Here is a 27,877-nt window from a genome sequence, read left to right as displayed (position 1 = left end):
ACACAAACACTAAAGAACGTCTGTGTGAGAGACAAACACTAAACAACGTCTGTGTGAGAGGCAAACACACAAACACTAAACAACGTCTGTGTGAGAGGCAAACACACAAACACTAAACAACGTCTGTGTGAGAGGCAAACATACTAACACTAAACAACGTCTGTGTGAGAGGCAAACACTAAACAACGTCTGTGTGAGAGGCAAACACTAAAGAACGTCTGTGTGAGATGCAAACACACAAACACTAAACAACGTCTGTGTGAGAGGCAAACACACAAACACTAAACAACGTCTGTGTGAGAGGCAAACACACAAACACTAAACAACGTCTGTGTGAGAGGCAAACACTAAAGAACGTCTGAGTGAGAGGCAAACACACTAACACTAAAGAACGTCTGTGTGAGAGGCAAACACACAAACACTAAACAACGTCTGTGTGAGAGGCAAACACACAAACACTAAACAACGTCTGTGTGAGAGGCAAACATTAAAGAACGTCTGTGTGAGAGGCAAACTCTAATGAACGTCTGTGTGAGAGGCAAATACTAATGAACGTCTGTGTGAGAGGCAAATACATAAGAATGTATGGGAAGCAAACACAAACACTAAAGAAAGTCTGTTTGAGAGAGAACCCAAGTTAGATTGTAATGTAATGTATTATTATACATAATTCCCAATGACGACACAGCGACACCACGAGGTCAGAACGACAGTCATCAATCACACGACCACTTGTTGATTAGGTTAGTCAGCTTATGGCATTGTTAATTCTTCATAAAAAACGAACGTCCCAGTTCTGTTACCTGAATTAACTCAACACCATTTCTTGAATAACTGGTAAATAACGATAAGTTCAGAAGTCTGTGCTAATCTCCACCAACGAACTTCCGGTACAGCAGCGCCACCAAACCCACTAAAACTGCTAGGATCAAAGCCCGAGTCATGGTAGATTGTTTCACGTTTTGTCTGAGGTGGTGAGGTGTCCTGTAGTTAGGATCATAAGCGGTACCAGACAGTTCCGTACTTGAGATGGTATTTGGTCGGAGTTTATATAAGACTTCAGTAGCAGCTCGAATTCCCGCCTGCACCCCGCCGGACATGTATCCCTGCCATTGGTAGGCACTCTCAGCTCCGGCAAAGTGTAACCTGAAGGAAAACCGGTTAAGGACGCTACATAATACAAATAGAATTTAGATAAAAGTTTTGAGCTGCCCAATTTCCTGTTTCTTAACTTAACAACGCCGGTTCTTTCAAACGTTCTAGTGTCTACTTTACGTCAACTTTGACAGACACAGTATATCTCCACTGGTTTATATTACATTAAGATTTCTATACAACTGACAAACACATTTTTTGAGAAAGTACCTTCCCTGCGGTTCCCGAAGACCGGAAGCGAAGTTCCGCATAGCTCCAGTACTAACGGCTGCAACAGCACCCTCAATGTACGACTCCTCACTCCAGTCCTTCTCAATGTAATCCAGACAATTTTTTGCTTCCGGTCCGAAAAAATCTCCTAAAGACTTCAATACAGCCGCTTTTCTGGTTTTGGCCTGAATCAGTGAAATAGAAGCTATATTTATTTGTTTTGACGGAGTGAAACGTCCTCACAAGTCATGAGAGACGCAATGGATTGGAAACAAAGTAGAAAAAGAAACAACAAACAGGAAAGGTTAAGATCCCAAGTGTTGTAATGTAGTCAGCTGGTCTCTGTGATATCCTGTAAGTTGAAGACAAGGACGAAACCTTCCTTTCTGTAGGGGTAGGAGACTAAGTAAATGGCGGATAGTGAGACAACTTCTTAGTGTAATAGAACTACACGAACCATTCCTACTGCAAAAACATGTCGGATATTATAGATGTATGTGCGAAATGTAGGAATTTTTAGAAAAAAAAAAGAGATGTAACTATCTAGTATAAACACCTACATCCTGTCTGCCCCACTGTACAAGATGTAGCTAACAGGTATAGATACTTACATCATGTCTGTCCCACTGTACAAGAGTAGCTAACAGGTATAAATACTTACATCATGTCTGCCCCACTGTCTGCCCCACTGTACAAGATATAGCTAACAGGTATAAATACTTACATCATGTCTGCCCTACTGCACAAGATGTAGCTAACAGGTATAAATACTTACATCATGTCTGTCCCTCTGTACAAGATGTAGCTAACAGGTATAAATACTCACATCCTGTCTGTCCCACTGTACAAGATGTAGCTAACAGTTATAAATACTTACATCCTGTCTGTCCCACTGTACAAGATGTAGCTAACAGGTATAAACACCTACATCCTGTCTTTCCCACTGTACAAGATGTAACTATCTAGTATAAACACCTACATCCTGTCTGCCCCACTGTAAAAGATGTAGCTAACAGGTATAAATACTTACATCATGTCTGCTGTCCCACTGTACAAGATGTAGCTAACAGGTATAGATACTTACATCATGTCTGCCCTACTGCACAAGATGTAGCTAACAGGTATAAATACTTACATCCTGTCTGTCCCACTGTACAAGATGTAGCTAACAGGTATAAATACTTACATCCTGTCTGTCCCACTGTACAAGATGTAGCTAACAGGTATAAATACTTACATCCTGTCTGTCCCACTGTACAAGATGTAGCTAACAGGTATAAACACCTACATCCTGTCTTTCCCACTGTACAAGATGTAACTATCTAGTATAAACACCTACATCCTGTCTGCCCCACTGTACAAGATGTAGCTAACAGGTATAAATACTTACATCATGTCTGCCCCACTGCACAAGATGTAGCTAACAGGTATAGATACTTACATCCTGTCTGTCCCTCTGTACAAGATGTAGCTAACAGGTATAAATACTTACATCATGTCTGCCCTACTGCACAAGATGTAGCTAACAGGTATAAATACTTACATCCTGTCTGTCCCACTGTACAAGATGTAGCTAACAGGTATAAATACTTACATCCTGTCTGTCCCACTGTACAAGATGTAGCTAACAGGTATAAATACTTACATCCTGTCTGTCCCACTGTACAAGATGTAGCTAACAGGTATAAACACCTACATCCTGTCTTTCCCACTGTACAAGATGTAGCTAACAGGTATAAACACCTACATCCTGTCTTTCCCACTGTACAAGATGTAGCTAACAGGTATAAACACCTACATCCTGTCTTTCCCACTGTACAAGATGTAGCTAACAGGTATAAATACTTACATCCTGTTTGTCCCACTGTACATGATGTAGCTAACAGGTATAAATACTTACATCATGTCTGTCCCACTGTACAAGATGTAACTATCTAGTATAAACACTTACATCCTGTCTGTCCCACTGTACAAGATGTAGCTAACAGGTATAAATACTCACATCCTGTCTGTCCCACTGTACAAGATGTAGCTAACTGGTATAAATACTTACATCCTGTCTGTCCCACTGTACAAGATGTAGCTAACAGGTATAAACACTTACATCATGTCTGTCCCACTGTACAAGATGTAACTATCTAGTATAAACACTTACATCCTGTCTATCCCACTGTACAAGATGTAGCTAACAGGTATAAACACCTACATCCTGTCTGTCCCACAGTACAAGATGTAGCTAACAGGTATAAATACTCACATCCTGTCTGTCCCACTATACAAGATGTAGCTAACAGGTATAAATACTTACATCATGTCTGCCCCACTGTACAAGATGTAACTATCTAGTATAAACACCTACATCCTGTCTGCCCCACTGTACAAGATGTAGCTAACAGGTATAAATACTTACATCCTGTCTGGATGTATATAAACACCTACATCCTGTCTTTCCCACTGTACAAGATGTAGCTAACAGGTATAAATACTTACATCCTGTCTGTCCCACTGTACAAGATGTAGCTAACAGGTATAAACACTTACATCCTGTCTGTCCCACTGTACAAGAGTAGCTAACAGGTATTAATACTTACATCATGTCTGCCCCACTGTACAAGATGTAACTAGCTGCTATAAATACTCACAGCCTGTCTGCCCCACTGTACAAGATGTAGCTAACAGGTATAAATACTTACATCCTGTCTGCCCCACTGTATGGCTTGATCTCCCGATAAGAAAGACACTAGTGCAGGATTTCCTGTTGGAGTTGTGGCATCGAAAACTATGGAAAGTGGGCCTACGTCACATCCGCTTGCGTCACTGGGTCCGCCATACGTCACTGCTTCCCCAGATTGACCGTTAGACTTCCAGAACGCCTGTGTTCATATTTTCTTGTTATTCTTTCTACAAATCCGTTTTACTTTACAAAATTAATGAAGTTCTTGATGTCCTTAAGAATGTAATATATCAAAGCTGGGTATGGTTTTAGTTTTTATTTCTGTTACACACTGTTATTCCAGTATAATTTTGATAAAATAAAACAGAATCATTTTATAGTAGAAAGTGAGGGAATCGCTTGCTATAGAGGAAGGCACTTCTAGACAAAGAATTATAACAGCTTTTTTCGCTAAATCGTATCCCTGTCGTCCGTTATTAGAAATAGTATTCACTGTAGAGTTCAAATATTCACAGATCTCGAAATATTAACCAATATACCGTCTCTCATATACACGGTGTTACACAGTATACACGGTGTTACACAGTATACACTCTATATACACGGTGTTACACACTATACACGGTGTGACAGTATACACGATGTTACACAGTATACACGGTGTTACACAGTATACACGGTGTTACAAAGTATACACGATGTTACACAGTATACACGGTGTGACAGTATACACGGTGTTACACACTATACACGGTATTACACAGTATACACGGTGTTACACAGTATACACGGTATTACACAGTATACACGGTGTTACACAGTATACACGATGTTGCACGGTATACACATTATAGTCGGTGTTACACAATATCGTACCTCTCTGTATGTCGATATTACTTTAATGTAGTTCCCAAAAGGCATCCATTTTTCTATCTCACGTCGTTGTAATGACAGGAGTGGCACAAAGTCTATCTTCCCTGAAAAATATAAAAAAAAAATACATGATATTATTCAATAATTTGAACTCTTGTGTACGTAACTCTGGATGATAAATTATAACACATTTTCTCGTACAACTTGATAAACTGCCATGTGTATCTACATAGAGATCAACTTCCGGTCTACTTACGAGTAACCATAGGGGGCGTGGCAATCACTGCTCGCTGACAACTCACTGTCAAGCCGTTTTTACATTCCAATAGAACGCTTTCTTCATTCTGAAAAATGGCGAGATATAACAAATATAAAGAATACATCGGATTTCAAGTAGATTTTTTATAAAAGCACTTTTCTGACACACATCGAAACTAAACATGATTTCGTTTTGATATAAAAGTATCATATCGACACACTGATTTTCCTCTGTCGCCATCTATGTTTAGAATCCAGTCCCTTAGTATTACTGACAAATAATTGAAGGAGAAAACAGCTATACGATGCAGTGTAATGGGCTTTACTGTATCTTATCTAACATTGAAATAAAAAATGTTATTCACGCGTGTCTTTTTTACACTCATCTCTATCTTCTTGTAAACACCCATATATATATATAAATAAATATAGATATACATATAAATATATATTTGAAAAAATATATCAACACGATAAATGTATTCCGCTAACGTTTTCATGCCTAACGGCCTTCTTCAGTCGATACATTAATTATAATGTCTTTTTAACGACATTATGACGTCATACATAATAGAAGGGGAGATAACGTTGTCATTCGCAGCATATTGACATGACATTAATAAGCGTTCGTTATCAATGAAATATGTGTAAAGGATTTTTTTAAATATATATATATATATATATATGCATATTTCAGCGTTACCGTTATTTTAGCATATTTCTCATTTAAAATGATAAACTGTACTGACTGCATTTTTGTAATTCCATATCAGTATCCAACGGCCGAATATTCATACATACATACATGTGAATCAAACCCTAAACGCACACGTGCACGTGAAGGCACACCTTTTTTTACACACATCTCCTTTATTACCTGTGTCACCTTCTCAACAGCATGATTTAACAGAACATTGTCTGTCCCGACTTTCTCCGCTAAAAGTTTCGAGATTTGCTGCGTTCCACCCTGTAAGTATACAAAACAGCTTCCCGTACAAATGTCAGTGAAACTGTTCAGCTTCCTACTTGTCCACATAATCAACTTACATTGAAATCTTGAGAGTAAAAAAAATAAAAACTATATTGCGTTTTCTTTGACAATCGCAAAATCCGTTTTCATATTTGAAAATGAATTATCATGATCCTCGTGTTGCTTCCCCTTGTTTTTTAGTCAAATGTATCAGGTGGTGATCGAGGCGAAACAACGAGACAAGGAAACATCACACAGAGGCCGCCATTCCCTTTGTACTGTTTGGTTTGTTATTGTTTTAGGAAAAGTTTGCTCTTCTCTGATGAGTTTGTGACTAAGTGAGTGTGTTTTAGGATGCTGTGATATGTACGTGTATATCCTGTGATAGTGCTGGACAGAACGTTAGAGTGCTGTCAAATTAAAGAATAGTTTTTCTTAAAATAAACCCAATTTCAATTATATTTCAAAGTCAGACGTAAATACCTTGACCTTTAAACCTTGGGCGGCATCTTCTTTTGCTTCAAAAAGGGTCATAAGGTCACCAGCTGATGCCACTAGTGTCAAGAAGTAGAGCGTAGATATCTGAGCTGGTTCCATGGTAACGGTAGTGCGAATGGCTGCCGCTATTGTCTCGTATGCACCTACAAATTGAGTCATGGTCCCTTACACAATCATATATATATATATATGGAGTTATGGACCCTTACAAGATCACATAGACAGCGTTAAAGTCCCTTACATGGTCGTTTTTTCCTATTTATCTGTTCAACTAATCTTAATCTTCCTAATCAGGTTGTCTTTTAACGAGATAGAAACGGACCTCCTTCGTTTATATAGGATAACAAATCTTTACGAGTATACATATATAAACAGCGTCTACCTGTTCAACTAGACCTTCATCAAAGATTCTTACAACTATTTTAAAAAGTAACAATCACAGGTTTGTTTTGAAATGTCCAAATCGGAGAAGAACTCTAAGGATGACAAAATCTAATGCTCGAACGATCTTCCATCGGACAACTGGCATACCATTCTTTGCTGACTTGTTTTTATACCAGGTTGAATTCATCGAAATGCTTATCAAACGTCACTCTGCGATGACGTCTTGTCTTTAAACAACAAGAAAAGTTTACTCTCCAAGTCCCAGGTACATATCCGTAAGATTTGGAAATCAAGAACGTGACTTTTTTTACATAAGCTGCTGACAATGTGTTGATTTCAATTTTCCTATTGTGAACGTCTTTTTCTGCATGGCAACACTCCTCTTTCCTCAGCCTGTGATGTGTGGATGTCGTAGTTAATTTGAATATTGCTTGGTCAAAATATCACGATTGCCGTGTAAGATGCCATGAATGATATATAATCTTACTTAAGCTTAAGAATGATATGGAGAGATGCAGGTTAATGAAGACAATGAAAAAAAATCCGGTCTCTGTAATTATCTCAAATGGATTTTTTTACAATACGATATGATGTCTGACGTGTTTGTTGTTCTTTTAGTTTAATGACTTCGTTGTTGTTTACCCTGTTATTTTTTGGAATCGTGACATCACTTGGGTTGACCTACATTTACGTGACTGATGTCATCGACGCTTTAGAAGACGCTTACCCTTCTGGAACACATCGTCGGTTTCTCTTCTTTTTCAGGAGTCTTCGTGTAAATCTTTATTGCACATCGTATTAAAACTATAAACGGATTAGACGATTCATTGTAACAACGCCATTGTATATGTCTAAAATGTGTGTGGAGTTAATGACGTCTTCTGTGAAGGTAGATTAAGAGGTTTTATTATATTCACTGGCTGTGAAGTAATTTACTTTAAAGAAAAGTAACCGTATATGTTTGTTAGATTGACACTGCATCTTCCAAAACAAATCTGACTCACTTAACGTCTTAAAACCAACAGTGACGAAGCAGACACTCGAACTTTCGATGCACCCGGTTTCCGAATTAAGATTAAATAAACATTATTTGTTCGCTAATGCGCCTTCGTGGCCTGATTCTGTCATCTCTTTCTATTGATTTCTGCCCTTAGCTTGCCTGATGAGTCCTATAAGGACTGTATGATACAGTTTAATTCACAATATCTCATTGTTGACTTTTCTTCATTTATTTACAAAACAAAGCAATGCACAACTGGCAGTGGTGTGAAGTGAGGAATTATACAGACCGTGTGTCCATAACGATTCCTTAAGGAAGGTCTCCAGACTTTTGGTATCCCACTCCTCGCCTCTGCTGCAGTTATACGGGTCCCTGGTGTCAATTTGCTTGTGGAGCCGTTCTACCTGTTCGTACCAAACAGAAAAAACACTGAATATGTTTATCTCTTAAATCCTAAAATGCTCTACAGTCTTCTGTGTAAGTTTGTTAGTTTTTGCCTTTATTTTTTTGTGAGTTTATTCAGCTTTTCATCGTAAATCGTAAACATTATGTTAATTACTGATCGCGATGTCGTGTTTGTTTATATCATGACGTCACGCATATCATATGAAAAACGGTAGAGAAATTCAAATATGGCAATTTAGAACTTCCTGTAACAAATATAACAGTGACAATGAAATAAGGGCAATATCCGGTTAAAACGTCAATATTTAAAATAATTTAGTGTGAAATGTCGAGCTATTGTAGAGAAGATAATATATGTTAGAATAAAACATTTTCGACACCAATCACGTTTGGTCTAGACATATCTTTTTTGTTTTGTTTTTGTTTTTTTTTTTTTTTTTTGTTTTTTGTTTTTTTTTAGAAGAGCAACAATACGGATGCTTGTACACTTGCACATAAACTTTACGTTTTCATATCACTCTCATAAAAGCAATAAGGTAAATGGAAAGAAGTGATAATATTCAGATATTTTTGTTTCAATTATTTTTCAAACTACAGGTAAAATGAAATAGACTGTCTCTTGGGTTAAAATGTAGTTGACTACTGAAACGGAGTAGATATGTCTCATGACCTCGTTTATAAAGAACACAAGGACCCAAGTTACTTAACATGGACTTTTTGAAACCTTTTACATATATATGTATTGAGAGGAGGATGTTCTTAAGACGCCATGGAATAAATTAATAGTCATTTGAAAAATGAAATAGGGAAATGTTCAAGAATGGCACAACGGGATATGACGTCAAAATTACAAGTATTAACAGCGTGGTCAACCGATATATGACGTCAAATATTCGCGAATGATCAAATGAAATATGACATTACACCCATATTGCCGACTGAAATTGCCCGCATGGTGCAATGAAATATATCAAAATTGCCAGAATTTTAACAAGCTTTTGTTTAGCCGTGTGGAATGAGGTTTTACAATTGCAAAATTTTAGATATCTTTAAATAAAAAATTGCGCCGCGCGTTTCTTACCTTCATGATAAAGCACTGAAGATCAACAAGAGCGAACAATGAAAGCGACGGAATATCAGACTTGTAACTTTTGACTATTTCACTCTCAATCTGCATAATCTTTGACCCGACAGTGAACTGTTTGTAAGTTTCCAATCCAAGTTCTTTAATTAAGTCCATGATGTCTGTCTGTGATCTATTAATTTTAAAATAAAGAAATCAATATATATGTTGGTATTGTCAATATCAGACCCATGCGTTCCGCCGACCAAATGAAAATTGGTTTAAAATGTAGACATCTTGTGCAGTATACTAATACTTGCGGATCTGAATTTCGAGGTACGATATAATTAGGGGTCACATTTCCATTCTACACCGGTATACCTAGAAACCCATTGTCCGCCTAGGTCCCAGTAGTCGGTACCATCTCTACTCTGGAGGGAAAGTGTCAGGGTCCGTCCGCCTACACGATCTGCGGACATAATAAGTCAAACAATTTGAAATCACGTTATTAAATGTCAAAAGGTGAAAGAAAACATACCTTTTATGTCGACTTTAATAAAGAACAAATACTTACTTGGTTGGTTTCTAAACCGTAAATATTTACCGAAATTTCAAAATAGTGTACTAATGATTGACTTTATCTATCTTGTCTGGAAAAAAATAATGAAAAAACGTTTCACACATCATCACAGGAAAGATAACCTAGACCCTGAAATATAAATCTTCCTGAACGTTTGTTTTGAAACAAAAATAAAACTACGATTCTTTTGATCGCTATCAGCGTAATCCTCCGTTTCCCCCAGTGGGCCCCGATCGACTTATGTACACTCAGCTGATATCAGCCGACATTGTACCTGTTGTAGATCTACCTTGTTACTACTCTGTCCATTTAATTGTGACTTTACAAAGGACGAATTGTATGTCTTTCACAAATAACAAGCCAGCACTTTCTCAGCTATAACATACTTAGTAACACTGTTTTCTGTACAACGTACTTTCACATTCACTTCGGTTACCTTACCTTTCGCCTCTAGAACACATATTTTTAACGATGGATCCTTTTTGTGGAGGTAATAAGCTGCTGTTAGGCCTGATATACCTCCGCCGACAACTGCCACATCTACCTGCTTCTCCATCTGAAAGATTGGTAGAGAAGAGCTGTACAAACATTTAACTTAGTTGCTATTTCTGAAACAGTTTACCGTTCAATATCATTTCCGGTTTAAAGGTCATTGCTCTTAAGGGGTTCAGCAGAGGAAAATCATTTAAATTAAAATCTATTGTTTCTAGATGGTCTCCAGAGTAGATCTATATTACAAAACTGCATCGTACGTTTGAAGTTAGACTTTATCGACTTTTACATAAGAAATACAACAAATCAAGTCCATCATTTAAATCCAATGACAGTAGTTACAGGTAACATGCTTAACACATAATCTCCATTTTATCGTACGTCCGCCTGCGTAATCGATGACAAAAATAACTTGTAATGATATGTCTGGCTTGTCCCGCTTTGCAATTATGTCAATTTGTAAGCAAAATATAAAACCATTACAATGTCATTTTTACCTCAATTTTTAAGATTGACTTTATTTATTAGCATTGACAATAGATATGGCGGTGTCTTGTCTAGATATTTATTAATTGTTAAATGTGAAACCAACATTTTGAGAATTTTTCATTTTTCAAAATTAATTAAATGTGGCTTGTGAGGGAAATTTTCTGGTATGTTACAGTACCTGATTCAATAAACGTAACGAGTTTAAAATCTGAAGATTTTGTTTCAAAATAATACAAATGTTCCTGTGTCTACTATAATGTAATATATTCCAGGTTTGATATGAATAACACTTATACGTAAAACACCCAGCTTATCTGTATCTCTATTTTCAAGGTTGCAGTAAAATCCGAAGATATTTTGTAAATGATGGACTTACCTACACCATCACAACGGTTTCTTTACTTACAATATTATTTGATAAAATCACGTGATGACGCAACGAAAACGTCATGTCTGTTGATCATTTAAACGTAACAGACTGACGTTAGAATCGACAATTCAATGAAGTACTGCCGGGGTTTTCTCCGAGTTACCAATGTGCGCTTCTTCATTTAGACAGACCCTTCAGGAATCATCTGGTGGCTTTTTTCGAAACACCATTACGAATTTCCATTATGTAGACTAAATGTTCTGTAACCAAACGGCGGATAATGTTGACTTGTTTCAGCTGGTGAGGTTCCCGGTATCAAGAACTGTTAGCGGTGCCGGACACTTCAAAGATGGAAACGGCGCCTGGTCGGAGTTGATACACAAGACTTTCATTTAGTTTGTATACCGTTATGTATCAACATATATCATAGCCATTGCGTTACACTCTCGGTCCTGGCAAAGTATGATCTATCTAATTATCGAAGTTTAAAGTAGATTTTCAAGGATACGTTGTATGTAATACCGTGCTTCTTTTGAATAAAGATATGGTATCCCTGATTGTGTAAAGCACAGAACTCTTGATCTAAGAATTATGAGCGATAGTCTGGATTGTGTCTTAAAACTAACAACATGATGTGATAAAACATTGTATTTTCTGGAGAATACACATTTAACAGATACACCATTCCTTCGAGCACCTTACTGCACATTCGTCTCCTTGGCTTCAAACGTTAGAATCACTGACGAGTTCAAGAACGAGAAAAAAACTGTATTATACAATTTCAAATGCTTTGTTCTAGGACTCGTCAGTAATGCATAGTGTCTAAACTGATGCAGTCAAGAAGGCGACTGACAAAAATCCAAATTTGCGAAATGTGCTTTAATTGAATAATTTCAATATTGACTGATTTCAGCTTGTGTAAATGTAAATATATAAATTGTATATCCTGAATTGTGCCAAAAGTTCAAATAAGTAAACACGAGGCATACAGGCTCAGCTCAGCTACTATAAATCTTCTACACAAAATGTCGGCCTCGGTGAAGCACCCTTTAATCTCCCTTGTTTACATAATCACTTCCTGTTCATATATTACAGAAACTGAAGTCTAGATTTCTCCTTCAGTATAAATCAACATGAAACATGCCTTTAATAAAACTTTAATAATAAATTTTAACTTTTAAGTGATTGTTTGTGAAAGTCTGTAATTAATTTGTTTTATAAAAAGGCTACATATCACACAAGCAAAACGAATTTCATTCAGGCACATTCAAATAATTCTAACATATTTACACACAAAAAGTTAATAGTGTCTTTCAGACTGAATACACAATACAGCAAATTAGAACAAAAATCATATTTTACGTTTATCAGTACTTCATACAACAGAAATGAGATTGTTATGTCACGTGTCGTTGGCAACACTTCCGTTACATTAATGTAATGCATGCATTGATTATACATAGTTCTTAGTCAACACAACGATACTACGAGGTCAGTACGACCATCAGTCACATGACACATCACATGACCTTGTGTTGATAACATAAATCATCTACTTGCACAGTTCAAGTTTCATTAGGACTATGTTCGTTAATCCGGGCAGTTGTTACGTTCAGTGTTTTTACGTATTAATTACATTAATCATTAGAAATTTTCAGAGTATTGTAAAATACAACGTTTTACATAACATTTTATGTCAAAAAGAATGTCAATGTCCTGACGCAATCTCTCGACTAGCTGAAGTTATAGGTCTCCGCCTACAAACTTCCGGTACAGCAGCGCCACCAAACCCACTAAAACTGCTACAACCAAGGTCCGAGTCATGGTAGATTGTTTCACTTTTTGTCTGAGGTGGTGAGGTGTCCTGTAGTTAGGATCATAAGCGGTACCAGACAGTTCCGTACTTGAGATGGTATTGGGTCGGAGTTTATATAAGACTTCAGTAGCAGCTCGGATACCGGCCTGCACCCCGCCGGACATGTATCCCTGCCATTGGTAGGCACTCTCAGCTCCGGCAAAGTGTAACCTGAAGGAAAACCGGTTAAGGACGCTATATATTACATATAGAATTTAGATAAAAGTTTTGAGCTGCCCAATTTCCTGTTTAATAAATATAAAGACAATGTTCCGTCCTAGCGTCAACTTCCACAGACACAACTTGATTCTCACTTTTATTTCTGAACAACAACATCTTTTGTGTAACGATACACCGTATTTTCTAGAAAACAAAAACATTAAGATTCCTATACAACTGACAAACACATTTTATGAGAAAGTACCTTCCCTGCGGTTCCCGAAGACCGGAAGCGAAGTTCCCGCATAGCTCCAGTACTAACGGCTGCAACAGCACCCTCAATGTACGACTCCTCACTCCAGTCCTTCTCAATGTAATCCAGACAATTTTCTGCTTCCGGTCCGACAAAAATCTCCTAAAGACTTCAATACAGCCGCTTTTCTGGTTTTGGCCTGAATCAGTGAAATAGAAGCTATATTTATTTGTTTTGACGGAGTCAAACGTCCTCACAATTCAGGATATACACAAAGGAAGGAAAGCAGAAAAAGAAACAGCGAACAGGAAAGGTTAAGATCCGAAGTATTGTAATGTAGTCAACTGTTTTAGTCTCTGTGATATCCTGTAAGTAGATGACAAGTACGAAACTCCCTGTTTCTATAGGAATAGACTATTTCTACTGCAAAACAAATGATAACATACGTTCATTTATGAATGAAGGCGTTCCTCCACCATCATTATTTTCATGACAGTTTGCGGCATCTAATATTACATTCTGATAGACAAACGTATATATACTCACATCCTGTCTGCCCCACTGTACGAGATGTAACTAGCTGCTATAAATACTCACATCCTGTCTGTCCCACTGTACCAGATGTAACTAGCTGCTATAAATACTCACATCCTGTCTGCCCCACTGTACCAGATGTAACTAGCTGCTATATATACTCACATCCTGTCTGCCCCACTGTACCAGATGTAACAAGCTGCTATAAATACTCACATCCTGTCTGCCCCACTGTACGAGATGTAACTACCTGCTATAAATACTCACATCCTCTCTGTCCCACTGTACCAGATGTAACTAGCTGCTATAAATACTCACATCCTGTCTGCCCCACTGTACGAGATGTAACTAGCTGCTATAAATACTCACATCCTGTCTGTCCCACTGTACAAGATGTAACTAGCTGCTATAAATACTCACATCCTGTCTGCCCCACTGTACCAGATGTAACTAGCTGCTATAAATACTCACATCCTGTCTGTCCCACTGTACCAGATGTAACTAGCTGCTATAAATACTCACATCCTGTCTGCCCCACTGTACCAGATGTAACTAGCTGCTATATATACTCACATCCTGTCTGCCCCACTGTATGATATGTAACTAGCTGCTATATATACTCACATCCTGTCTGCCCCACTGTACCAGATGTAACTAGCTGCTATAAATACTTACATCCTGTCTGCCCCACTGTATGGCCTGATCTCCCGACAGAAAAGACACCAAGGCAGGACTTCCTGTTTGAGTTGTGGCATCGGCTATTCCTGAAAGTGGGCCTACGTCACATGCGCTTACGTCACTGGGTCCGCCATAAGTCAATGCCTCCCCGGATTGACCATTAGACTTCCAGAACGCCTATGTTTTCATATTTTCTCGTTATTTTTTCTACATATTTTTACGTTGTAAAATTTGTGCAGTTGTCGATGTCTTCCAGAATTCAATACATATAAGGAGAGTATGGTGTTGGCTTTCTTACACAGTATACACACTATACACGGTGTTACACACTATACACGGTGTTACACAGTATACACGGTGTTACACGGTATACACGGTGTTACACAGTATACACACTATAAACACTATACACGGTGTAACACAGTATACTCGGTGTTAAACAGTATACACGGTGTTACACACAATACACGGTGTTACACACTATACACGGTGTTACACAGTATACACGGTGTTACACACTATACACGGTGTTACACACTATCCAAGGTATTACACACTATACACGGTATATTACACAGTATACACGGTATTACACAGTATACACAGTGTTACACACTATACACGGTGTTACACAGTATACACGGTGTTACACACTATACACGGTGGTACACAGTATACACGGTGTTACACACTATACACGGTGTTGCACGGTATACACGGTGTTACCCAGTATACACGGTGTCACCCAGTATACACGTTGTGACACAGTATACACGGTGTCATACAGTATACACGGTATGACACAGTATACACGATGAAACACAATATACACGGTGTTACACACTATACACGGTGTTACACAGTATACACGGTGTTACACACTATACACGGTGTTACACAGTATACACAGTGAGACACAGTATACACGGTGTTACACAGTATACACAGTGAGACACAGTATACACGGTGTTGCACAGTATACACGGTATTACACACTATACACGGTGTTACACAGTATACACAGTGAGACACAGTATACACGGTGTTACACAGTATACACGGTGTTACACAGTATACACGGTGTTACACAGTATACACGGTGTTACACAGTATACACAGTGAGACACAGTATACACGGTGTTACACAGTATACACGGTGTTACACAGTATACACAGTGAGACACAGTATACACGGTATTACACACTATACACGGTGTTACACAGTATACACAGTGAGACACAGTATACACGGTGTTACACAGTATACACAGTGAGACACAGTATACACGGTGTTACACAGTATACACGGTATTACACACTATACACGGTGTTACACAGTATACACAGTGAGACACAGTATACACGGTGTTACACAGTATACACGGTGTTACACAGTATACACGGTGTTACACAGTATACACGGTGTTACACAGTATACACGGTGTTACACAGTATACACGGTGTTACACAGTATACACAGTGAGACACAGTATACACGGTATTACACACTATACACGGTGTTACACAGTATACACAGTGAGACACAGTATACACGGTGTTACACAGTATACACGGTGTTACACAGTATACACGGTGTTACACAGTATACACAGTGAGACACAGTATACACGGTATTACACACTATACACGGTGTTACACAGTATACACAGTGTTATACACAATACACGGTGTTACTCACTATACACATTGTTACACAGTATACACGGTGTTACACAGTATACACGGTGTTACACAGTATACATGGTATTACACTGTATACACGGTGTTACACAGTATACACGGTGTTACACACTATACACATTGTTACACAGTATACACGTTGTAACACAGTATACACGGTGTTACACAGTATACACGGTGTTACACACTATACACGGTGTTACACAGTATACACGGTGTTACACAGTATACACGGTGTTATACACAATACACATTGTTACACAGTATACACGGTGTTACACACTATACACGGTGTAATACAGTATACACGGTGTTACACACTATACACGGTGTTACACAGTATACACGGTGTTACACAGTATACACGGTGTTATACAGTATACACGGTGTTACACAGTATACACGGTGTTATACACAATACACGGTGTTACACACTATACACGGTGTTACACAGTATACACGGTGTTACACAGTATACACGGTGTTATACAGTATACACGGTGTTACACAGTATACACGGTGTTATACACTATACACGGTGTTACACAGTATACACGGTGTTATACAGTATACACGGTGTTACACACTATACACATTGTTACACACTATACACATTGTTACACAGTATACACATTGTTACACACTATACACATTGTTACACAGTATACACGGTGTTACACACTATATACGGTGTAATACAGTATACACGGTGTTACACACTATACACGGTATTACACAGTATACACGGTGTTACACACTATACACATTGTTACACAGTATACACGGTGTTATACAGTATACACGGTATGACACAGTATACACGGTGTTACACAGTATACACATTGTTACACACTATACACATTGTTACACAGTATACACGGTGTTACACACTATATACGGTGTAATACAGTATACACGGTGTTACACACTATACACGGTATTACACAGTATACACGGTGTTACACACTATACACATTGTTACACAGTATACACGGTGTTACACACTATACACATTGTTACACAGTATACACGGTGTTACACACTATACACATTGTTACACAGTATACACGGTGTTACACACTATATACGGTGTAATACAGTATACACGGTGTTACACACTATACACGGTGTAATACAGTATACACGGTGTTACACACTATACACGGTATTACACAGTATACACGGTGTTACACACTATACACGGTGTTACACAGTATACACGCTGTTACACACTATACACGGTGTTACACAGTATACACGGTGTTACACAGTATACATGGTATTACACTGTATACACGGTGTTACACAGTATACACGGTGTAATACAGTATACACGGTGTTACACACTATACACGGTGTAATACAGTATACACGGTGTTACACACTATACACGGTGTAATACAGTATACACGGTGTTACACACTATACACGGTGTAATACAGTATACACGGTGTTACACACTATACACGGTATTACACAGTATACACGGTGTTACACACTATACACGGTGTTACACACTATAGACGGTGTTACACAGTATACACGGTATGACACACTATACACGGTATTACACAGTATACACGGTGTTACACACTATACACGGTATTACACACTATACACGGTATTACACACTATACACGGTATTACACACTATACACGGTGTTACACACTATACACGGTATTACACAGTATACACATTGTTACACAGTATACACGGTGTTACACAGTATACACGGTGTTATACAGTATACACGGTGTTACACACTATACACGGTGTTACACACTATAGACGGTGTTACACAGTATACACGGTATGACACACTATACACGGTATTACACAGTATACACGGTGTTACACACTATACACGGTGTTACACACTATAGACGGTGTTACACAGTATACACGGTATGACACAGTATACACGATGTTACACAGTATACACATTGTTACACAGTATACACGGTGTTATACAGTATACACGGTGTTATACAGTATACACGGTGTTACACACTATACACGGTGTTACACAGTATACACGATATGACACAGTATACACGATGAAACACAGTATACACGGTGTTACACACTATACACGGTGTTACACAGTATACACGTTGTTACCCAGAATACACGGTGTTACACAGTATACACGGTGTTATACAGTATACACGATATGACACAGTATACACGATGAAACACAGTATACACGGTGTTACACACTATACACGGTGTTACACAGTATACACGGTGTTACACACTATACACGGTGTAATACAGTATACACGGTATTACACAGTATACACGTTGTTACACAGTATACACGGTGTTATACACAATACACATTGTTACACAGTATACACGGTGTTACACACTATACACGGTGTAATACAGTATACACGGTGTTACACACTATACACGGTATTACACAGTATACACGGTGTTACACACTATACACGGTGTTACACAGTATACACGTTGTCACCCAGTATACACGATGAAACACAGTATACACGGTGTTACACAGTATACACGGTGTTACACACTATACACGGTGTTACTCAGTATACACGCTGTTACCCAGTATACACGGTGAGACACAGTATACACGCTGTTACACACTATACACGGTGTTACACAGTATACACGGTGTTACACAGTATACATGGTATTACACTGTATACACGGTGTTACACACTATACACGGTGTTACACAGTATACACGGTTTACATAGTATACACATTGTTACACAGTATAGACAATTATCGGTGTTACACAATATCGTACCTCTTTGTATGTCGATATCACTTTAATGAGGTTTCCAAAAGGCATCCATTTTTCTATCTCACGTCGTTGTAATGACAGGAGTGGCACAAAGTCTATCTTCCCTGAAAAGTATAAAATAAAAAGTCTAACTCGTGTGTAAAATACGCAGTAGGTGATAAATGACCACACATACAACTTGATAAGAAGGAAACTTACACGTGTACCTGCATAGAGATCAACTTCCGGTCTACTTACGAGTAACCATAGGGGGCGTGGCAATCACTGCACGTCTACAACTCACTGTCAAGCCGTTTTTACATCCCAATAGAACGCTTTCTTCATTCTGGAAAAAAACACCAAGTGGTATTTACCGGTAATTTAGTTATTTAGTCAGATACCGGTTTTTCTCTGCTGCTTCGCGAAGGTTTCTACCACATACCGGATAACCTTATGTAATCGGTGATCTCACAGATATTGTAATTTTACATCCGCGGTAATTTTATTTCAGCGGTAATTTTATTTCAGCGGTAATTTTTCAGTTGTGAAAGCGTATGTTTCTGCGCTGTTATTAACTTAAGCTTACATGCAAACCTTACCTGTATCACCTCCTTAACAGCATGATTTAACAGAACATTACCTGTTCCGACTTTCTCCGCTAAAAGTTTTGAGATTTGCTGCGTTCCGCCCTGTAAGTATATCAATATAATTCTGAGTACAAATATCACCAAGAACTCCCAAGGCACTTAAGTCTTGAGAGTAACACGAGAAAAATGCATTTTTCTGTAATACCGTATTGTTAATCAATATTCATCGCAGACAAATAACTTTTTTTCAGAATGAAAACTAAAGGGTTCTCGCGAGATGACAAACAAAGTGCTATCTCATTTGACACAGTGATGCCTTATGGATACCACGGCAAAAGGGAAAAAAGCGAAATGGCATCACTCAGTCGCCGCTCCCTTGACCCTGAGTAGTTTCATATTCTATAACCCTTAATGTCTGCGAGGTGAGTGTCTTTGTTGTGTTTTGGGGGGCTATAGTAAGCCTCCTTGTGATAATAAGGAAGTGAAGTCAACTTTATAGTGTTGCCATGCTGAAGTATAGTTTTACTTCCATAAACCATATTCGAATTATAAAAAATGTCAAACGTAAATACCTTGACCTTTAAACTTTGAGAAGATTCGATAACATCCATGAAGCTACCAGCTGATGTCACTAGTGTTAAGAAGCAGAGAGTAGATATCTGAGATGGTTCCATACTATTGGAGGCACGAACAAGTGTAGCAATTGTCTCGTAGGCACCTACAAAATAAACTTCCGACCTTGTTAACGTGATTAACATGCATATTCAGAGAGCTGTATCCCTCAAACGATCATACAGATAAACTACACCTTACATTGTCATACAAAACAATAAATGGCCCCTTACACCGTCATACAGACAGATTAATGGCTCCTAACACTCTCATACAGGTATCGTATAGACTAGAGGCCCCTTACACCGTCATACAGACAGATTAATGGCTCCTAACACGGTCATACAGGTATCGTACAGATTAATGGCCCCTTACACCGTCATACAGACATATTAATGGCTCCTAACACTCTCATACATGTAGCATACAGATTAACATCCCCTTACACCGTCATATAGACAGATTAATGACTCCTAACACTGTCATACAGGTATCGTACAGATTAGTGGCCCCTTACACCGTCATACAGACAGATTAATGACTCCTAACACGGTCATACAGGTAGTATACAGATTAATGGCCCCTTACACCGTCATACAGACAGATTAATGGCTCCTAACACTCTCATACAGGTATCGTACAGATAAGTGGCCCCTTACACCGTCATACAGACAGATTAATGACTCCTAACACTCTCATACATGTATCGTACAGATTAGTGGCCCCTTACACCGTCATACAGGTAGCGTACAAATTAATGGCCTCTTACTGCGTCATACAGGTAAATTAATGACCCCTTACATTGTCATACAGGTAAACTCTTTCACGGTCATACAGGTAAACTAATTGCCTCTTTCACGGTCATACAGGTAAATTTTGATTTTCTTCAATGACCTCTCACATGCAGGTTTCAAAGTTTTGGCGAATAGCTTCACTGACGACACATAGAAAGAAATCTGTATGGTGCAGTTTTAGTCATTACCTGGTTTAACTCTATTCGTATAGAAATATTCTATTCATTGTTGTGTTGTTTGTATTGTCCTATTCAAGACAAAATAACGGGGTTCTGGCTGAAATGTGACGTGAGGAAATATACAGACCGTGGGTCCATAACGATTCCTTTAGGAAGGTCTCCAGACTTTTGGTATCCTACTCCTCGGCTCTGCTGCAGTTATACGGGTCCCGCACGTCAATCGCCTTATGGAATCTCTCAACCTGGTTCAGACAAAGCGGGAAATCGATAAGCATGTATATTTCTCAACCTCATTATTACCAATCAATTACCCTATACAAAGATATTTATATAAACTGTACACTATTACCGGTACATGACCCCTTACAAAGATATTTATATAAACTGTACACTATTACCGGTACATGACCGTATACAAAGATATTTATATAAACTGTACACTATTACCGGTACATGACCCTATACAAAGATATTTATATAAACTGTACACTATTACCGATACATGACCCTATACAAAGATATTTATATAAACTGTACACTATTACCGGTACATGACCCCTTACAAAGATATTTATATAAACTGTACACTATTATCGGTACATGACCGTATACAAAGATGTTTATATAAGCTGTACTGTTACGTTTTGTTTTAAATATATCTAAATTGTTTTATAATTATCTTAACAACAAAGTTATTATCTGTTTGAAATTTTCATGACGTCATGGAAACACTAGAATTAACCGTAATAGAGATATGACATAAAATATGGCGTCAATAATGGCGGCATCGACAATTGGAATGTAAACAAGATTTAGAATAGCCGTTTGGAACGAAGTATTGTAAACTGTTACTTAAATCGTTAGGAAACGATAAAGAAAGGAGTATGTATGATTTGGGTCAAATTTGGCCCCCTCTTCAAATTTGATGAAATACCTATATTGAGAAAGGATAGTAACGTAATTAATGAATTGGGGGATTTTAGCATGTTTTCTTTCTCGGCGCATTCGTAGCGGCACTTCAAATATAGGTGTCACACCAGTATTTTTTAAGAGAAAAATGACACAAAGCATTACAAAAAGGTTCTGTAACTTTTAATTATCATACAAATATGCTGCTTAATATTGATGTAATTAAATCACTTATGGAAGTTATCAACTAATGGCTTTTGCTAGCAAAGGCTTAAATTAAACTTTTAATATATTTACATTTGGTACCTTAGCAACGAATTATATCACATAGCAACGGCATGGCTATAAGATTTATTACTGGTAACAACATTTTCTATCGTCCGAACTTGTGAAATGAAAACAAATCATAGCATATGTGACATAATTATATGGACTAACTTTTTTTACAAAGGTATTATAATGCAAACATTTGGGAAGTGACAATAATTTCCCTAGCAACAGAATGTGTCGCATAGCAACAACAATAACTTATATTGATAACAACATTTTCTTTCCAGTTTCAAGATTTTTCTTCTGCTGTACTTAATGAAAACAAAATATTTCTCATGTTTTCAGTAGCTATACTTTCTAATAAAGGTATCACAATATAGATATTAGAGTATTGATCAAAGTTGGTGCCCTAGCAAAGTATTCTTACACATGGCAAGAATATGACCTAAACTGTTGTTTTTTTTATACTGTTTCAATGTTTTTTATTGTACGTTATTTAATGAAAACAGATCATTATCACTTTACATGGACTAACCTTTTCTTACGAAATATGTATAATATAAACATTTTGATACAGATCAAAGTTAGTACCCTAGCAACAGAGTCTATCACATAGCATACCTGTAATTGTTAACATATTCTTTTCATAGCAAGAACATCACCTGAAGCTGTTATCGGTTTCTATTTTGCTTCATACGTCTGCACTGGTGCTTTTGAAAGCAAAGCATATTCGAAGCATATAATCAATGTATAACCTTTGGTTTTGTTCACAGAATTTAACAAACATGAAAATGAACAAGTGATAAGCGACTTCAAATTATATCTACTTTAAATACATATAGTGTTACAGTTTATTCCTCTGTATACTCCTCATCCGTGTCGGAATCTGTTGTTGGAATGTCAGCTGCATCAGCCAAAGACTTTGTTGAAATAGTCACTGCCCCAGATGATTTGCCTTGGAAGCGTTCATATCCTAGAAACCACAATGCACTTGCAATGTGGGCACAGCAACCGACCACTCTTGAGCCTACTTTACAAGTGCAGTACCAACCTTTGATGGGATCATCAGAGAGTGAGTCATACTCAATCCACAAAGAATGTGCTCTGCTGTTACAGTGTCGAGACTGTATTTTTAACTTGATCACATTAGGGTTTTCTGAGAAGACCAGCAACTCATACAGTCCATCTTCAACACAGTGCTCCTTTGTATAACTTGGAGCCTGTTTAAGTTGATAAACTCCCATGGTGATGTTTCGTAAGTCATTCATGGAAAGTTTAGGGAAGTCCATCAAGTCTTCTGCTTCCAGCTTTTGATAAACAGTTCTCTTATTTAGTAAGTTGTTGCTTTCCAAAAATGCCTTCACTGTATTTGGTTCCTTGGACTTTGCAAGCATTGCGCTGCAATGTGCTTCTGATGTTGCGTCAGTTTTCACAAGTGGTTCTTTTCTGGTGAAATATTGGAAGACTCCTATACACTCGTGCCGTACATGTCCCTGCCAACACATCGCTCCACATATCTTTTAAAGGCCACGCCAGGTGGGATATGCCTTCTGGAATTTGCTGCTGCAGTAAACAAAAATATCGATAGCGGCGAAGTCCGTTTTCCGTGTTCCGGACCATATATTACACGCGATCTTGCATCAAAATGCCGAAAAATAATTTTAAAAATTAATTTTTTAATATGAGAGCAGTCTTGAACAAGTTTTTCCTTTTAACACAATGACTTTATTAAAATTTTTATTTTGTAGCATCAATATGAAACTTGTTCAAGCCTGCGCTCATGGTAAACTTCAGTAAAATGTACCCATGAAATGGGGGAAATCACCGATTTTCGTGTTTTTTGTCAATTTTCAAACAGCTATATTAAAAAATTAGTGATATTTTTTAAATCTTGAAAACAATTCTAGAATCATGGACACTTCCATTATTAAATGTCTTCACTCTTTTGATTTTCTGAGACAGTTTTTCTCAGTAAAATATTGGGGGTACATAGGTACCCAAACCATACATACTCCTTTCCTGTGAAATCTTACAGCATACAGCATGTTTCTTACCTTCATGATAAAGAGCGTGAGATCAATGAGAGCGAACCATTAAAGTGGGGGGATAGATTTGAAGCTTTTAACTTTTGCACTCTCAATCTGAATAACCTTTGACCCGGAAGTGAATTGTTCGTATGTTTCCAACCCAAGCTCGTTAAGTAGCTCCATGATATCTATCAATTCAATAAATAAAAAGTCAATATACAGCAAAGTCTCAAAATCTGGGCATAAACGTCCAGTTTCTAGAGACATGTATAACCAAACGATTAAGCCCGAGTCTAGATACAAAAGGTACAGAAGAGAACACGATAGATTACACCGAGAAGTGGTTATAATGATTTCACCGTGGGATGTTCTATTCCATTGTGTCATATGACGCTGGACGTGTTTGATGCTCGTTGGTATGCCTTGTAGTTCCGTTGTTGTGACATTACTTACTCGGATTGACCAATCTTTACCAGGTGGGTTTCGTTCATGATGGAGATGACGTTTATCCCTCCGAAACACCTGGTCTTATTCTCCTTGTAATTTATCAGGCGTCCGTGTGTAAATCTTTCATTTGTTCATATTTGTCCTAGTTTCATCTTGTTAACATTCCATACATGATCATTTTGTTCCATAAACAATTAGATTTTAGATTGTACATTTGTCTAGGACATGTATATGTATATATAGGGTGGTCGGATGGTCGGGTGGCGCAGTGGTAACGCACTCGCCTTTCACCTAGCCGACCGGAGTTCGATTCCCGGAACGGACGTGAAAAGGTAAGAGGTCACCTGCCCGACCACGTTGGTTTTTCCCTTGTACTCCGGTTTCCTCCCACAATAAGATCCCTCGCGCGCCTACATCCGGGCCCACAAGAGTGATTAGTATAAGTTGACATAACTTGTTTCGCAATTGTTGTAAAATAAATAAAGTTTACTTTGTGATTGATTAGATCGATAAACATATATATATATATATATATATATAATTGCTGCAAGTATAAAGTTTGATTTCCATTCGTACATATAATATGATATTTATCATATAATATGATACATGCAATACAACAACAATCTAATAGTATTAGTGATGATCGCCAGAGAAATGATTCATAAAATCGGCTCCTAAGATATTCATTAATTCATACTACTAAATAAGACACACCTTATATACATTCTCCATGGTTATAGATATTTACTACAGTCTACATGCCTAACGATAAAATGTATTGACAAACACTGCAATTCTGAAAGAAGAATTTACACCCTGAGCAAATATAATGAGTCACGATTATTGCCTATACATCATGGTACGATATATTCAGAGGTCACTTTTCCAGCGTACACCGGTATACCTGGACACCCACTGCCCGCCAAGGTCCCAGTAGTCGGTGCCATCTTTACTCTGAAGTGGTAGTGTGAGGGTGCGTCCGCCTACACGATCTTGATGCAACAAAAAGATACAAACATAGTTTGACAAATCTCAGCATTTTGAAATATCATGATTAAATGTCAAATGTTTATTGAATACAGAAAAACATGTAACAACTGATTCATATAAATCTGATCTGAACCGACTTTCAAAATAATATATTCGTACGTGACGAAAAATCGTCAAAGTGGATTTGCCTTGAATAGAAAAATGGATAAAAGTTATATATCACAAGAAAGACAATCTGAGGGCCTGACATTCAAACCATTTGTTACGAGTACACACCAATGTCAGTTTTTCAAACAAAAATATAGCTTTTTCATATTTTGATGTTATTGATGTTTTTACCCCTGGTGGGCCCTCCACTAGCTTATACACTTAGGTTCTAGATATTGAACTTTTTATTGATCTACCGATTCTTTCCTCTTCAATGTTACTAGTATTGCTAATGGTGGCATGAACAAACAAACCAGCACTTTATCAGCTATAACATACTTAGTAACACTGTTTTCTGTATAACGTACTTTCACATTCACTTCGGTTACCTTACCTTTCGCAACTAGAACACATATTTTTAACGATGGATCCTTTTTGTGGAGGTGATAAGCTGCTGTTAGGCCTGATATACCTCCGCCGACAACTGCCACATCTACCTGCTTCTCCATCTGAAAGATTGGTGGATGTAGTAACAAAAAATTAACTATATATAGTCATTATTAATTCCGTTTACTGCTTATTATCACTTCCGGTTTAAAGGTCATCTTTTTTTAGGGCTCACCAAAGGGAAATCATAAATATTAAAAGTGTATTGTTTCTAAATGGTCTCCAGAGCATATTACAAATACAAACAATCGTTTAACGTTAAAATTTATTGAGTGTCACATATGAAATAAAATAACTCTAAATCACGTTCACCATTTAAATCCAATGACAGTAGTTACAGTGTGATTAACACATAATTTCTATTCTAAGAAAAAAGTTGTAAACAAACCTAGCGTATGTCCACCTGTACAATAAATAACAAGAATGACGTACATGTCTGGCCTAACCCGGTTTTACTTGTATGGTCATTTCTAATCATAAGATGGAATATATTGAATTGTTCATTATATCCCTGCAATTTGAATTTCAAGGGAGGTAGCCTGTGTATACTTAATTTGTCCTATATTTTACAAGGTTTACCTCCCTTACTATACCAGTATATAATATTATTTGATGAACAATTTCCAAGTGGAACGGCCTGGCAATAGTAAGTCATATGACGACGGTGTCTGTTTGTCAGTGCTCATATGATGACGGTGTCTGTTTATCAGTGGCCATATAACGACGGTGTCTGTTTATCAGTGGCCATATAACGACGGTGTCTTTTTGTCAGTGGTCACATGACGACGGTGTCTGTTTATCAGTGGCCATATAACGACGGTGTCTGTTTGTCAGTGGTCATATAACGACGGTGTCTGTTTGTCAGTGGCCATATAACGACGGTGTCTTTTTGTCAGTGGTCACATGACGACGGTGTCTGTTTGTCAGTGGTCACATGACGACGGTGTCTGTTTGTCAGTGCTCATATGATGACGGTGTCTTTTTGTCAGTGCTCCTATAACGACGGTGTCTGTTTATCAGTGGCCATATAACGACGGTGTCTGTTTATCAGTGGCCACATAACGACGGTGTCTTTTTGTCAGTGGTCACATGACGACGGTGT

At 37.8% G+C, this 27,877-nt stretch overlaps 1 protein-coding gene and 1 pseudogene across 1 annotated transcript; both read right to left on the bottom strand.

Annotated features, from left to right (window-relative positions):
* Window positions 1-866: 866 nt before the first annotated feature.
* On the bottom strand, window positions 867-10,626 carry LOC132556256 (probable flavin-containing monoamine oxidase A). The gene is made up of 11 exons (XM_060220639.1): window positions 10,512-10,626; window positions 9,872-9,959; window positions 9,509-9,683; window positions 8,312-8,426; window positions 6,624-6,781; window positions 6,048-6,137; window positions 5,169-5,256; window positions 4,916-5,016; window positions 4,059-4,238; window positions 1,366-1,550; window positions 867-1,146 (listed from the first exon to the last, which is right to left on the bottom strand). The coding sequence occupies exons 1-11, from the start codon at window positions 10,624-10,626 to the stop codon at window positions 867-869; spliced, it is 1,575 nt and encodes a 524-aa protein (XP_060076622.1).
* A 2,538-nt stretch (window positions 10,627-13,164) lies between these two features.
* LOC132556255 (probable flavin-containing monoamine oxidase A) lies at window positions 13,165-26,837 on the bottom strand (annotated as a pseudogene).
* Window positions 26,838-27,877: the final 1,040 nt, after the last annotated feature.

Source organism: Ylistrum balloti, unplaced genomic scaffold, assembly GCF_031769215.1.
Source record: "Ylistrum balloti isolate Yb309-2 unplaced genomic scaffold, AGI_CSIRO_Ybal_v1 Utg370556, whole genome shotgun sequence".
NCBI classification, from domain to species: Eukaryota; Metazoa; Mollusca; class Bivalvia; order Pectinida; family Pectinidae; genus Ylistrum; species Ylistrum balloti.
Note: the sequence above shows the minus strand (reverse complement) of the source record. Positions and strands in the feature narration are given on the sequence as shown.